Consider the following 14467-nt stretch of genomic DNA (forward strand, 5'->3'; position numbering starts at 1 on the left):
GGAGTGACAGAAGAAAGAAGATGAGTGGATGGGGACTTCCCTGGTGGCACAATGGTCAAGAATCCGCCTGCCAGTGCAGGGGACATGGGTTCGAGCCCTGGTCCAGGAAGATCCCACATGCCGCGGAGCAACTAAGCCCGTGCGCCACAACTACTGAGCCTGCACTCGAGAGCCCGCGTGCCACAACTACTGAAGCCCAGGCGCCTAGAGCCCATGCTCCGCAACAAGAGAAGCCACCGCAACGAGAAGCCCGTGCACCGCACTGAAGAGTAGCCCCTGCTCGCCGCAACTAGAGAAAGCTTGCGCACAGCAACGAACGAAGACTCAACGCAGCCAAAACAATAAAATAAAATTAAAAATTAATTAATCAATTAATTAAAAAAGAAGATGAGTGGATGGGTGGATGGATGAATGGTTGATTGGTTGGATGGATAGATGAATAGATGGATGAATGGATGGGTGGATGGTTGGTTGGATGCATAGTTGGTTGGTCTGGGGTCCCCACCCATCAGCCCTCCAGGGCGCAAAGGGAAAGTGAGGCGGGGTAGCTGTCCCATCCGAAGCTCCGCCCCTCCCTGCCCCCGCAGCGTCTTCTCGTCGGCAGACTGCGCCGCTCACCTGGTGGCCTCCCCTTTAAGACGCGCTCACCTGGGTGCTCACCTGCGCGCGGGCGCTTCCGCAGGAAGAAGGAAGCGGCGCCACCGTCGCCTCCCGGCCCTCCCTCCCCACCAGCCAGGTCCGCCGGCCGCCACCATGTCCGCCTCGGCTGTCTTCATCCTCGATGTCAAGGGCAAGGTGAGTCTGGGCGCAGGAAGTGGGGAACGGACAGGTGAGGCTGCACCCTCCCGGACCCCGAGACGGCCCCTCCTTGCAGGCAGCGAGGCCCCGGAAAGCTCTGGGGGCGTGGGGACACCCCTCCCCCAATCCCTGGGAGTCCCGCGTCGAATCCCACCTCCACTGTTCACTAGCCGCGTGTCTGAGGCAAGGGGCTTCTCCTCTCTGAGCCTCAGTCTCCCTGTCCGTACAAATGGGAATAATAGAAGCCCCCACCCAAGAAGAACGAATACAACCTTATGCGTGTATACCACCTAGCACAGTAGCCCTGCTGCAAACATTAGGCGTTCAGTCAATTGAAATTATTATTTCTGTCGCCATCATCATCCACAGTGCTAATATTTGGGAAAGACAGCAGGGGCCGGAGAGCCTAATTCCCCTTTGGGGCTGTCCTGTCCCTTTCTGGTGCCCCCTCCCATTCGTCTTGTCATTCGGTAGCAATAATAACAGTGGCGGTGAAAATAATATTTCTGATAATAATCATAGTGGGAGCTAAGGTGTGTGAGGACCTGCGGGTGCCCTCTCTGTTCTAAACACTGGACTAAACAACCTCACCAAGTAGGTATTATTATTGCTGCTTGCCAGGCAGAGCTATATGAACTATGAGAGATGTATGAGAGATACATGGATATAATTGTTTCTTTTCTTTTTTTCTCTCTTTCTTTCCTTTCATCGTCACTACCTCACCGATTTGGTGCATATGGAGCCTGGCTTGAGAGCAGGAATTCTGGAGCCGGGGCATCTTCGTTCAATTCCCAGCTTCCTCACTGACTATGGGCGTGGTTCATACCTCAGTTTCCCCATCTGTAAAATGGAGATGGTGATACCACCTACCTCATAGGGTTGTGGTGACAACAGAATAAATTAGCAAACAACCAGGCTTTAGCAGATGTCAGTGAGGGCTCTAGACGCTCTAGCTGTCATTATCACGTGCCCATTTTGCAGAGGAGGAAACTGAGATGCAGAGAGGCAGAGCCTTGCCCACGCCCCCTCAGCCAGCAAGTAGGGTCAGAGCTCGGCACTCTGATGCCCCCGGGCGGACAGTCCCTGGATCCCAGCAGTGACCAGACCTTCTCTGCCCACCCTTAGCCCTTGATCAGCCGCAACTACAAGGGCGATGTGGCCATGAGTGAGATTGAGCACTTCATGCCTCTGCTCATGCAGCGGGAGGAGGAGGGCGCCCTGGCCCCACTGATGAGCCACGGCCGGGTCCACTTCCTGTGGATCAAATACAGCAACCTCTACTGTATCCGGGGCCACGGGAGGATCCCTGGGGGCCCGGAGTGGTGGGCAGCTCAGGCCCAGAGGTGGCGGGCTGGGACAAGAGGTGCACAATACAGCAGTGGCTCAGGCTGGAGGGTGAGGGTTCAGGGTCTGTGCTCCATTGGAACCCTCCAAAACGGCACATTTTCCTTAACCTCGCTGCCCGCAGTGGTGGCCACCACTCTGAAGAACGCCAACGCCTCCCTCGTGTACTCGTTCCTCTACAAGACAGTGGAGGTAGGTCCTGGCCTTCCATTGGCCGGCTGGTCTGTCTGTCTACCTGTCTTGCCCACCTCTTTCGGAATCCATCTCTCCTAGGAAGATTTCCCTGGGGGTGTCACCATCAAAGCCCCATCGCTCTGTGTTCTCATTAGCTGCTGTGGGATCATCTCTCCCTATAGGGTAGGAACCAAGGAGGTCTCCGGTGCTCAAAACTGAACCAGAGGGAACTGGGTTCCAGACCCAGCTCCCCCACTTCCTGGCTGTGTGACCTTGAACAAGTCACTTCTCTCTGTGCCTCTCAACTGGGTTTAGTCCTGCCGCAGGGTTGTTGTACAAATTAATCAAATTTGTACCTCTAAAGTGCCTAAAACAGTGCTCAGTATACAGTAAGTGCTCAATAAAGGGTTGGTATTATTGTTAGCATTACCACTAATGTTGTATCATACTATCATGTGGTAATTTATTGAGCCCTTACTATATGCCATCCTCAATGACTGAGAAAGTGCTCAGTAAATACTTTTTTTTTCCTTTGGCCGCCGTGTGGCTTATGGGATCTTAGTTCCCGACCAGGGATCGAACCCACACCCTCGGCAGTGAAAGCACAGAGTCCTGGACTTCCCTGGCCATCCAGTCGTTAAGACTCTGTGCTTCCACTGCAGGGCACACGGGTTCGATCCCTGGTCAGGGACCTAAGATCCTGCATACCGCACGGTGCAGCCAAAAGAAATTCCTAGTAATATACTATACTTCGACAAACAAGAGATCTGTATTGATTTGTCTCCTCTCTGCCAGGCAGAGGTGGGGACACAGCTGTGCATAAGACAGGCACTGTCCCTGCCTATGCTGAGGAGTTAAAGGGCAAGAAGGAGGGACTTCCCTGGTGGTGCAGTGGTTAAGAATCTGCCTGCCAATGCAGGGGACACAGGTTCGAGCCCTGGTCCAGGAATATCCCACATGCCACAGAGCAACTAAGGCTGTGCGCCACAACTACTGAAGCCCTCACGTTCTAGGGCCCATGCTCCGCAACAAGAGAAGCCACTGCAAAGAGAAGCCCACGCACCACAACAAAGAATAGCCCCCGCTCCTACTCGCCGCAACTGGAGAAAGCCCATGTGCAGCAACAAAGACCCCCCAAAATAAATAAATAAATATGTATATAAAAAAATAAAGGGCAAGAAGGAGATTCAAAGGGACATTGTGATAACCAGTCACTGGGGTGCTAGTCTCACCCTGATACTCACAGGGGTCAAGGGATAGTGGTGGCTTCACTGAGGAGCTGAGGCCTGTCACAAGGAGGCTGCTGTGAGGAGAGTGTCCTAAGCAGTGGGCATAGCATGTGCAAAGGCCCTGAGATGGGAACAGAAAAAAGGCCAGAGAGGCTGGAGCAGGATGAAGGATGAGGTTTCCAATGCTGGGTGACTGACAGGTTCTCTGCTGTGGTGATACCTATTAATCCCAGGGACTCCCATCTTGGGGTCCCCCAAGTCCCAAGGGCCCCTGGATAGAATTCAGGGAGTCCATAAACTGAGACGTATTTCTGTGTAACAGTTTTCCTTTGCCATCTTGCGTTTCTTTTTGTTTTTTGCTACGCGTTGCATCTTGGCTTGTGAGATCTTAGTTCCCTAACCAGGGATGAAACCTGGGCCCTTGGCAGTGAAAGTGCAGAGTCCTAACCACTGGACCACCAGGGAATTCCCTTCTTGTGTATTTTATTTCATGCATTTACAAACCTTGTTCTGAGGTGGGTCCATTCCAGGAGGGCAGAGACCCTGTTGGCTTTGTTCACCATTAATATACCGACAGTGGTATATAGTAGGCACTCAATAGTTGCTTGTTGGGTGGCTACTCAGCCCACAGCTACACCAGCCACACCTCTGTGGATGTCGGTCTCCCTGCACCCGCAGGTATTCTCTGAATACTTCAAGGAGCTGGAGGAGGAAAGCATTCGAGACAACTTTGTCATCGTCTACGAGCTGCTGGATGAGCTCATGGACTTCGGCTTCCCACAGACCACGGACAGCAAAATCCTGCAGGAGTGAGTGGGCCCTGGGTCAACCACAGTGTGGGCCATGGGTAGAAGAAAGTTGGGGAGGGCTGGGGAAGTGTCCCTGGGCCTACCTGCTCATCTCCCTGCCCTGCCAGATACATCACGCAGCAGGGCAACAAGCTGGAGACGGGCAAGTCGCGAGTGCCACCCACTGTCACCAATGCTGTGTCCTGGCGCTCGGAGGGCATCAAATACAAGAAGAACGAAGTCTTCATCGATGTCATAGAGTCCGTCAACCTGCTGGTGAGCCCCCATACCTCTGCCCCACCCCTGCCATGGCCTTAGGGCAGGAGAGTGGGCCCTATGCCTGTTCACACCGCCCCCCCCCCCCCCCCCCCGCCGTGTGTCCATCCTCAGGTCAATGCCAACGGCAGTGTCCTGCTGAGTGAGATCGTGGGCACCATCAAGCTCAAGGTGTTTCTGTCAGGAATGCCGGAGCTGAGGCTGGGCCTCAATGACCGCGTGCTCTTCGAGCTCACTGGCCGTAAGTTTCTGGAAGGGGGCGCAAGCGGGAGCCTGAGACTTCGTCCCATCAGGGGTGGGTGGTACCGAGAGACTTGCAGTCAGTTCTGAAATAGCACTCGCCCGCCCTCTTCTGGTTGTAACCAGTACTGCAGCTGCTGGTTCCTTGCGCAAACAACTGCTTCATTATTGAGTGCCAGGCGCAAGGAGACCGCAGTGAAGAAAAAAATCCCTGCCCTCATGGGTCTGACATTCTAGCGGGAGTAGGGGACAGAACAGCATCATATTTAACAACCTGGCAGCAAGAGCCTGATTCCCGGAGTTCAGATCCTAGCTCCGCTCCTGGCCAGCTGGGTGACCCTGGGCAAGTTACTCATCCACTCCGGGCCTCAGTTTCCTTATCTGTTAAATGGGGGTGATCGTAGCGGCAGAAAGGGAAGACAAGGATAGGGACCATGTCCCGGGCTCCAGGGTCGCCCCAGGCTTCAGGATCACGCTGCTCACTCGGCTCCGAGTTTCAGGGAGTAAGAACAAGTCCGTGGAACTGGAGGATGTGAAATTCCACCAGTGTGTGCGGCTGTCTCGCTTCGACAACGACCGTACCATCTCCTTCATTCCGCCCGACGGTGACTTCGAGCTCATGTCCTACCGCCTCAGCACCCAGGTAAGGCAGGGTCAAGCCCCTGGCAAGGGGTAAGAGTTGACCCCAGAGCCTCGGAGAACTCCCTCTTCCTCTGTCTGTAGGTCAAGCCGCTGATCTGGATTGAATCTGTCATTGAGAAATTCTCCCACAGCCGCGTGGAGATCATGGTCAAGGTGGGCCCTGGGGAATAATTACAATGCTGGATCCGCCCCTTCATACCCGCCCCCCCTCCCCCATCAGTGTAACCTCATCTCCTACCTCCCTCCCTGCCCCTCACTTCCTTCCAGCCACATGAGTCTTCTGGCTGGTTCTCAAACATGCCAGGCATGGTCCCCGGCTGTCCCCTGGATCATTCTGCCCCCAGCCACCCATATATACACATAGCTTGCTCCTTCACCTCCTTCAGTTCTTTGCTTAAATGTCACCTCCTCAGAGAAGCCCTCCCTGATTTTCCCACCTCCCTTCTTTGCTGTAGTTTTTCCCTTATTACTTACCACCATCTGACACATGATCTGTTTTACTTATTTACTTTCATACACGTAGATAAACCATATAGTGTATTTATATGGTTTAAAGATTAATAATAAACCACACAGCTTATCTGAACGTGCCTGGCTCCACCAGCTCTTCTGAACCCCCACCTGCCCCTCTCCCAATTACTGCTCCCCTTTTGCCTGCAGGTAATCACAATTTTGAATTTCCTGTAAATAATTTCTTTGCTTTCCTTTATAGTTTTGCCACCTGCATTTATAACCACAAATATTTCATTCTTCTGGTTTCTGACCTTTATATCCATGGACTGGAGCTGTATGACTTTCTGTATAATTTGCTTTGTTCAGGTAACGTGGATTTTTAAGAGGAATCCCAGCAGCCAGAGCTTAGTGCATCCATTTCTGTGGCTGTAGAATATTCCACCGTGAGAATCTTCCGTCCCATCTCTTGCATGGGTTGTTTTCAGTTCCTGGCTACTCTGGTTCACCTTACCATGAATACCCCTGTGCTTGTCTGCTGGTGCCCCAAGCAAGAGCTTCTCCAGAGCATATAGTTAGCCCCATTTACAGATGGGGAAACTGAGGCCCAGAAGAATTAAGATGTCATTCATCTAGGAAGGGAGGGGGCAGGTTGAACTTGGGTCTGCCTGGCTCAAGAGTCTGTGTTCTCCGATTTAACTTTGTTCCCCAGTCTTAGTCTTCGGGGAGCTGGGTTGTGGAGTGGTTGGTCGCGGGGCGGGGGTGTTGACATCCCCAGTGTCCCCATCTCTACGGGGAGGGAAAGTGGAAAGGGCCTTAAAGCTGGTGCCTTCCAGAAAGAACACCCCCTGCATTGTTTTACCTCCAGGTCCTCTGCCCCCAATCCCACCTCTCATATATCCCCCCCCACCACCAAATTCATAAATAAGAGCAGTCATCATAATGCTAGCTACTGCACATGGACACTTAGAGTCCTTGTGTTAAAAGCCAGATCTTAAAAAAGATCTGGCTATAATGTTGTAACTTATCTGTAAGGAGAACATGTGAGGATTGAGAACACAAGCTTGGGTCAAATCCCTGCTGTGCTGGTTATCAACTGCGTGACTCGGGCAAAATGCTCTTTCTCTCTGGGCCTCAGTCTCCTCATCTGTAAAATGGACCTTAGGAATGGCTCCTACTTTAGAGAATTAGTGAGAGGGCTAACTGCTTGGCACAGGGCCCAGCACATGGTAGGGGGTCGGTAAATTTCAGCTTTCAAATGAAAACTCTGTGATGGGCTGAGGACCCTTCAGGCTTTGCAGTCAGAATCTTCGGCTGTGAGTCTTGGCCAGGAGCCTTTACTTTCTTGTCTGTGAAGTGGGCTGAGAGCAGAGCCTGCCTTAGAGGCTGCTCAAATGAGGGATCTTTTGAACCAGACAAAGGTGTATGACACTTTCCAAACGGAAGGCACCAAAAGCAGGGCCTCTGGGGGACCTCCCTGGCAGTCCAGTGGTTAAGACTTTGCGCTTCCACTGCAGGGGGAGTGGGTTCCATCCCTGGTCGGGGAACTAAGATCTTGCATGCTCTGCATACAGCCAAAAAACAAAACAGAAAAACAAAATCAGGACCTCTGGAGTCTCTCCTGGGTGTGGACCCCGGCTCTGCCACTTGTTGGCTGTGTGTCTCCAGGCAAATGCTTTAACTTCTCTGTGCCTGTTTCCTCATCTGGAAAATAGGCTGGATTATGGTCCCCACTTCAGGGCTCTTGATGAGCTGGCACATGAAAAGGCCTTGGTGAAAATTTGCCTGAGTGAACTCCTCATGCTCCATGTTCTCTCCACTGACAGGCTAAGGGGCAGTTTAAGAAGCAGTCGGTGGCCAACAGCGTGGAGATATCTGTGCCGGTACCCAGCGATGCCGACTCCCCACGCTTCAAGACCAGCGTGGGCAGTGCCAAGTACATGCCAGAGAAGAACGTCGTTATCTGGAGTATCAAGTCTTTCCCGGTGAGCACCGGGGATGGGCGGGGGATCTGGGGGACCTACCCCTGCTTCTTGAGAGCAAGGCAGAGAATAAATCAGAGAGCCACCTACGTGTGCACACGGCTATCCTTCGGGGATGATAAAGCTGGAATCCAGACCAGCATAATAGTTAAATTCTCCCAATCCCAGACAGCCTTGGGAATCCCACTTCCTCTCATGGAGCCTCAGTTTGCCCATCTGTAAAATAGGCAATATCATGTTACCCACATCCTTGGGCTGCTGGAGGGAGGATTGGTCTGTCCCTGGGATATTGGTGGGGCTGTTCATCAGGGCCTGGAAAATGGGAGGTGATCATTAGAAGGTCCCCAACCAGAAGCTTTGGCTGTGAGTCTTGGCCAGGAGCCTTTACTTTCTGGTCTGTAAAACGGGCTGAGAGCAGAGCCTACACCTAGGGGCTGCCATGAGGATTGTCTGGGGTATAGAGGGGCCCCTCAGTGTGTCTGATACCTCCATGTGCCCTCAGGGGGGCAAGGAGTACCTGATGCGCGCCCACTTTGGCCTCCCCAGCGTGGAGAAGGAGGAGGTAGAGGGCCGGCCCCCCATCGGAGTCAAGTTTGAGATCCCCTATTTCACCGTCTCCGGGATCCAGGTGAGAGAAGTGGGCAGAGTGGCTCCTCTCCTTGACCTCAGTGGGTTCCCTGCTCTCCCGTCTCTTAGCTTGGATCACCTCCATTCCCTGGCCTGGCTCATCTCTCCTTTGCAATCATCCTTGTCTTTTCCTGGAACAGTGTTGCCTTTTCTACTCTCAGCCTGGGTCCCCTCCCCCTCCCCCTCTTACTTTGCCCTGTGCCTAAACTGTGTTCTGTCTCTTCCCTTATACTGGGCCATCTTTCCCACTGTCCTGGACCACCTCTCCCCTAACCCCCACACACACTCTCCTTGCCACATCTTTGCCCTGAGCCATGTTACTTCATTTCTCCAAGTCTGTGCTTCCTTTTTTTTTTTTTTTAATATTTATTTATTTATTTGGTTGCACTGGGTCTTAGTTGCGGCAGGCGGTCTCCTTAGTTGTGGCATGCGAACTCTTAGTTACAGCATGCATGTGGGATCAAGTCCCTTGACCAGAGATCGAACCCCAGGTCCCCTGCATTGGGAGCTCAGGCACCACTGTGCCACCACAGAAGTCCCCAAGCCTGTGCTTTCTTATTCCCCGTAGTTGTGTTATATATTTTCCCCTGGCCCCAGCCAGCTCTCTCCCCCTAGCATGGGCCACCTCCTTTCATCCCTTTTCAGGTCCGATACATGAAGATCATCGAGAAGAGTGGTTACCAGGCCCTGCCCTGGGTCCGCTATATCACCCAGAGTGGCGGTAAGGCAGCCCAGCTCCCTGGGATGACGGAGACAAGGAGATGAAAGGGGATGGTCTTGGGGCTTTAATACATCCTGTCTCAGAGGGCTCCAAAACTCAACAGGCCTGGCCCCAAGTCTACCCTGTCTTTGGCAGTGTGCCACCCTGGGCCTCGGTTTGCTTATCTTTAAAGTGGGGACAGTTGCCAGTCCAGGTTAGTGGTGGTGGGGTTTGGATGAGGGGCTGAACACATAGCACCCCCATCTACTGCCTGGAAGCAGGCTTGTTGCTGTGGTTACAGTCCCCATGTTTGAGCCAGTCCGTAGCCTTGTTACATACCTGTAGGGTTGATCATGAGCGCTGGGGAAGGGGCTGGACTTGGGTGGGGGGCCTGTCCCTTTGTCTCCTTTCCCCAGTTCTGAGATGGTCCCCGCTCATTGTTTCCCTGCAGATTATCAGCTTCGTACCAGCTAGAAGGGAGAAGAAGTGGGGGCTTGAACATGGGCCGTCCTCTCCTCAGGCCCCGACTGCGAACTCTAGAGAGAGAGGGAAGATGGGATGCGTGTGTGTGTGGGGGACGGCAGTCCCTGAATTAGCAGTTTCGTAAGGGCTGGCGGGCTCCCAGCCTTTTCCTTTACCCATAGGCTGGGAGGGATAGTCTCCCTGTCTCCAGGCTCCCGCCCCTCCCCTCTCCCATTTTATATGAAGAAATAGAAAAGGGACTTGAAGTCCCCCTCATGAGTGCCTTCTTGCAGTGACCTGCCTTAGGAGGTGTGGGGAGGCCCTCCTCCACAGCTGCTGAACCCAGAGACACCGCGAGCCCAGAGACCCCGCTGGCCCATTCTGAGTTTTAGGATGGCATTAAAAATGAATCTCGCTGCTGTTATGTGTTTCTTGGCTGGCGGCTAGGGGGTGCCAGGGCTGTCCCCTGAAGCGCTGGGATAAGCGTGAGCAACACATATCCATTTCTCATCCCGGTTGCCACTCATCTGGGCCCTCGCCGTTGCCCCCACTTTGGTTCCCAGGGCTCTGGGCTTCCCTCCCCCACGACAGCCAGTTACCATCATAGCCGCCAGAGGGCGCCCGTTAACTCCTAAATCAGATCATAGCTCCATTCTTTTTAAAAAGTAAAAGTCAAGCGCTCACAGCAGCCCACAGGCCTGATCAACATTACCCCTCCCCGTCCCCTACCTGCCCTCACCTCCTGCCCCCTCTCTCCCCCTCTCCCTCACTCTTCCTGGACTTACTAGGCGTGCTCCTACCTTAGGGCCTTTACATCTGCAGCGTCTTCACCTGGTATGCTTTCCCCCAGAGATCCACATGGCTCCTTCCCTCACCTTCAGGTCTCAAATCAAATGTCACCTCCTCAGGGTGGCCCTCTCTGACCTCTCTCTTTCAACGGCCTCCTTTTCCCAAGAGACTATTACTTATCCCGATTTGTCAGCTCCACAGTGTATACCATTCTGAAAATATGTAATTATTGTCTTCTCCAGCCCTAAACGGTAGGCGTCCTGCAGCAGGAGGCACCCAGCTTGCTCTCCACTTGGCCGCCTAGTACACAGTAGGTGCTCCGTAAATGTTTGAAGGTCTCTGTTAAGAGCCTCCGACCGCGACTCTCGCCTCCCAGGCTTACCCACGTGGCACCTGCAGCGTGAACTTTCCTCCACGCCCTTGCACTTGCTGTGCCCCGGCTGGCCCCATCTGAGCCGAATGTGATTCCTTCCTCATCCACCCCATTTCCACGTTTTATTTTCTTCACCGTGCTTAAGACTATCTAAAATTATTTAGTTGCTTGAATGTGCGCTCCCCAGCGCCGGGTTCCTGCACACAGAGAACGGTTCCTGCACACAGAGAGTGAATGAATCAAATAAAGCGCTCAGCACAGTAAGAGCTATTAAATACTTATCGCACGGTAGAACTCCGAACAGGGCGGCCCCAGCCCTGCCTCCCTTTCCCTCGGAGGTGCCGAGGTCCCGGAGCGGCCCGTGCTACTCTGCTCCTGACCTTTCTCCCCTGGGTCAGTTAAACCGGCCCTCTTTCCCGCCCGCCCGGCGCATTTGAAAAACCGAAAACCCCGCCATTGCCGGCGGTCTACCGGTCGCCGCAGTTCGCCCAATCAGAAGCGGACCCGCCCACGCCCGTGTGCACAGCCTCCCTGGAGACGCGTGGCCATTGGCTGCGCTGGCCGAGTGGGCGGGGCACTATAGGGTCCAGAGCCGGGCAATGCAGCTGGGCTGCAACCTCGCTAGTTCTTAAGAAAACGAATCCGCGGCGTTCGGGGGCGGGACCCCGAGCGCGTTGGCTCCGCCCCCTGGCGGCCGGCTCGGCTGCGGCGTCGGCGTCTGCTCAGAACAGACCCCGCCCGTCGAGGAGGAGGGAGGGTGAGTTGGGGGAGACCCGGCCCCCAAGGGGCGGGCGCCGGGCCGGGCGCTGCGGGCCTCGGAGGGTTGGGCCCGGACCCACCGGCCGACAGGGGGAGGAGCCGGACGGGAGGGCGGGGGTCGCGCAGGAGCCCCGGACTGGCGAGTCGGACCAGGAGCCTCGCGCAGGCCGGGGACGCTGTGGGAGGGTTGTTCGGGCCAGCGCCGGTGGGCTCCCCCGCACTGACCGCGTCGGGGTGGGGCGGGGGGCTTCGCAGGCCGCAAATATCGACATGCTGCTGGAGGAGGTCCGCGCCGGCGACCGGCTGAGCGGGGCGGCGGCCCGGGGAGACGTGCAGGAGGTGCGCCGCCTTCTGCACCGCGAGCTGGTGCACCCCGACGCCCTGAACCGCTTTGGCAAGACGGCGCTGCAGGTGAGGCCCGGCCCTCCCGCAGCGAGGGCGAGGCGGGGAGCGGGGCGAGGACCGGGACCCCAGATACCTTCCCTCTTCTCTCCTTGTTCCCGTTGGTAGCCGACTGGGGTCTGTTCCTCCATCGCTGGGCTGACTTGGCTCCCTGATGTCCCCTTTCTTAGGTGGGTGGTGGATGGGGTTAGGTTGGGGGAGGGGAGAACTTTCCATCTTCGGAGTATTCCTCGTTCTCTGATTGCGGAGGATTCAGTTTCCCTGGAGAAGTTCGTATTCCTTGGGTGAGGGTTCAGCTTCTTTGGATCCCGGTTTCATGAGGACGGCTCCGGTTTCTTGGAGCTTGCATGGAGGATCCGACCGCAGGAAAAAAGGATTCATGTTTCCAGGGTGTCCCCATTTTCTGGGGGGGGTTCTCTGAGAGGTATCCAGTTTCTGGGGGGTCGGGGAATCTCCATTCCCGCGGGATTTTCATATTGCCATATTATTGGGGGGATCCCAATAAGGGAATAGTTACAGATTGCATGGGAGTCTCTCTTCCCTTGGGGACATTTACAAAAGGGGAACCCCATTTCTTGAGAGGGTCAGGTACCTTTGGGAGCATCCTCACTATATGGGAGGGGGAAATTCCTTGGAGATGGAGTTTCAAATTCCCTGGCCATCTCCTTTCCCTTGAGGGGGCTGTTCTCTGAGGTCTGTTTCCTGGTGGGGGTTTCATATTTCCTGATGATTTCCCATCTGTGGAGAGAAGTGTCTCTGGTTCCTTGGGGGAGGGTCTCAGGTTCCTTGAAAGTTTCCATGGGGCTATACCCTAGGGGGAGTGTATTATCCTTGGTGGGGGGGTGGCCAGTTTTTTGAGGGTCCTTATTCCCAGATCATCTTCTATGGGGTCTCAACAGCTGCCTGGGAGTTTATGTTTCCTGAAGTTTCTCGTTCGCTAGAGGACCTCGTCTCTGGCATTCTCTACTCCTGAATGCCCCTCTCTGCAGTCACCCATTTTCCTGGACCTCCTCCTTCGGAGACCCCCTGACCCTCTACCCCCCGAACAGGTCATGATGTTTGGCAGCCCCACCATCGCCCTGGAGCTCCTGAAGCAAGGTGCCAGCCCCAACGTCCAGGATGCCTCCGGCACCACTCCAGCCCATGATGCAGCACGCACTGGATTCCTTGACACCCTGAAAGTGTTGGTGGAGCATGGCGCTGATGTCAATGCACCTGATGGCAACGGGGCCCTCCCCATCCATCTGGCAGTGAGAGAGGGCCACACGGCTGTGGTCGGCTTCCTGGCTGCCGAGTCCGATCTTCATCACAGGGACGCCAGGGGGCTCACACCTCTGGAGCTGGCAAGGGGGAGAGGCGCTAAGGATCTCATGGACATACTGCACATACCACTGTGACCTGGGGCCACCCACTCCGGCAGCAGGACCCGGCTGGGTTCTGTGTCAGAAGAGGAGGGAAGAAACACTTTCTCCCTTTCTTCCTCCTGCTCACTGCCGAGGGGCACCAGTTTGTGGCTTGTTGGTGTTGATTTCTGGGGTGTGTGTGTTTGAGGTACATTTCTCATTTTTTTTTTCTCACCCCTTTTGGTGTGTTGGGCAGAGAAGGGCTCCTGCAGGCAACAGCCACCTAAACGGTTCGGTTTCCTCCACGCCCCGACTGCTGGGGCTACAGACGAGTCCCAAGGGCAGAGCGTTTAAAGCCCCAGCCCTAGAGTGAGGTCATCGCTTCCAAGGCTCCTGGAACCTGTCGACCTTGGCTGGCTGTACCGAGAGAGAGACCTCAAGTGTGCACACTGCTTTCCGGCATGGGGGAGGGGGGAGTGTTCCAAATCAATAAAAGGGTAGTATGAGTTCATTCATATTTTGTTGAAAGCTTGGTTTCCAGTCCCTTGTACAGCGTTAAAGAAAAAAAAAAGTCTATTTATTATGATTTATGGAAGAAATTGTTGTGTGTGTAATTTAATGTTTTTACCCATTAAATTAAGACTTGTGCATGATCACAGCGCCGGTGGCTTCTGATTTTTGAGGCTGCGATGGAAAGTCGCGTGTTCAGGATGTTTGTGGGGGTGGGCACCGGGGTCGCGGATCCTGGATCTTTTGGGGGAGGGGAGAGAGTGGTAATTCCCAGGGCGCCACGGTGAGTGAGCTGGGTGGGGCAGCGGTTTGCGCTGTCGGAACGGAAGGGAGGCAGGAAACCGCGAGTGGAGAAAGGGCCCCCAGATGTCAGCTGGGTGCCGGGAGCCCCGGCGGGTGGGGGAGTCGGGTGGGCGGTGGCTGCAGCCTTCCCCACAGAGGCGTGGCGCATGGGCGGGGACTGCGGTCACAGGGCTAGGGATCCCGGAAGGACCGGGGGCGGATTAGGTGCGGCCCATGAGGTTCCGCCCCATTTAAAGCTCGCTAGTGAGTAGCCCCGCCTCCTGGGGGGGTGGAGCC

The 14467-nt window shown here is 54.9% G+C and overlaps 2 protein-coding genes across 3 annotated transcripts; both read left to right on the forward strand.

The window, feature by feature from the left end:
* The first annotated feature begins 707 nt into the window (after positions 1–707).
* On the forward strand, positions 708–10106 carry AP1M2 (adaptor related protein complex 1 subunit mu 2). Of its 2 annotated transcripts, none has more exons than XM_079915591.1 (12): positions 708–795; positions 1924–2080; positions 2267–2334; positions 4224–4354; positions 4462–4609; positions 4724–4850; positions 5344–5492; positions 5573–5644; positions 7768–7926; positions 8426–8551; positions 9196–9271; positions 9702–10106. In XM_079915591.1, the coding sequence occupies exons 1-12, from the start codon at positions 754–756 to the stop codon at positions 9722–9724; spliced, it is 1278 nt and encodes a 425-aa protein (XP_079771717.1). In that variant the 5' UTR covers positions 708–753; the 3' UTR covers positions 9725–10106. The 2 variants fall into 2 exon arrangements, with proteins under 2 accessions (XP_079771717.1, XP_079771718.1); XM_079915592.1 differs by having other exon boundaries at positions 5350–5492.
* A 1668-nt stretch (positions 10107–11774) lies between these two features.
* CDKN2D (cyclin dependent kinase inhibitor 2D) lies at positions 11775–14000 on the forward strand. The gene is made up of 2 exons (XM_079915650.1): positions 11775–12044; positions 13085–14000. The coding sequence occupies exons 1-2, from the start codon at positions 11904–11906 to the stop codon at positions 13430–13432; spliced, it is 489 nt and encodes a 162-aa protein (XP_079771776.1). The 5' UTR covers positions 11775–11903; the 3' UTR covers positions 13433–14000.
* Positions 14001–14467: the final 467 nt, after the last annotated feature.

Source organism: Stenella coeruleoalba (genome assembly GCF_951394435.1).
Source record: "Stenella coeruleoalba genome assembly, chromosome: 3".
NCBI lineage: Eukaryota > Metazoa > Chordata > Mammalia > Artiodactyla > Delphinidae > Stenella > Stenella coeruleoalba.

What these genes read in the sequence shown, in the direction of transcription:
- AP1M2 (XM_079915591.1), top strand. Translation starts at nt 754, where the DNA reads ATGTCCGCCTCGGCTGTCTTCATCCTCGATGTCAAGGGCAAG. An exon ending in CAAATACAGCAACCTCTACT is followed by an intron (nt 2,081 to 2,266) that starts GTATCCGGGGCC and finishes CGCTGCCCGCAG; the next exon opens with TGGTGGCCACCACTCTGAAG. An exon ending in GGAGTATCAAGTCTTTCCCG is followed by an intron (nt 7,927 to 8,425) that starts GTGAGCACCGGG and finishes ATGTGCCCTCAG; the next exon opens with GGGGGCAAGGAGTACCTGAT.
- CDKN2D (XM_079915650.1), top strand. Translation starts at nt 11,904, where the DNA reads ATGCTGCTGGAGGAGGTCCGCGCCGGCGACCGGCTGAGCGGGGCGGCG. An exon ending in TTGGCAAGACGGCGCTGCAG is followed by an intron (nt 12,045 to 13,084) that starts GTGAGGCCCGGC and finishes CCCCCCGAACAG; the next exon opens with GTCATGATGTTTGGCAGCCC.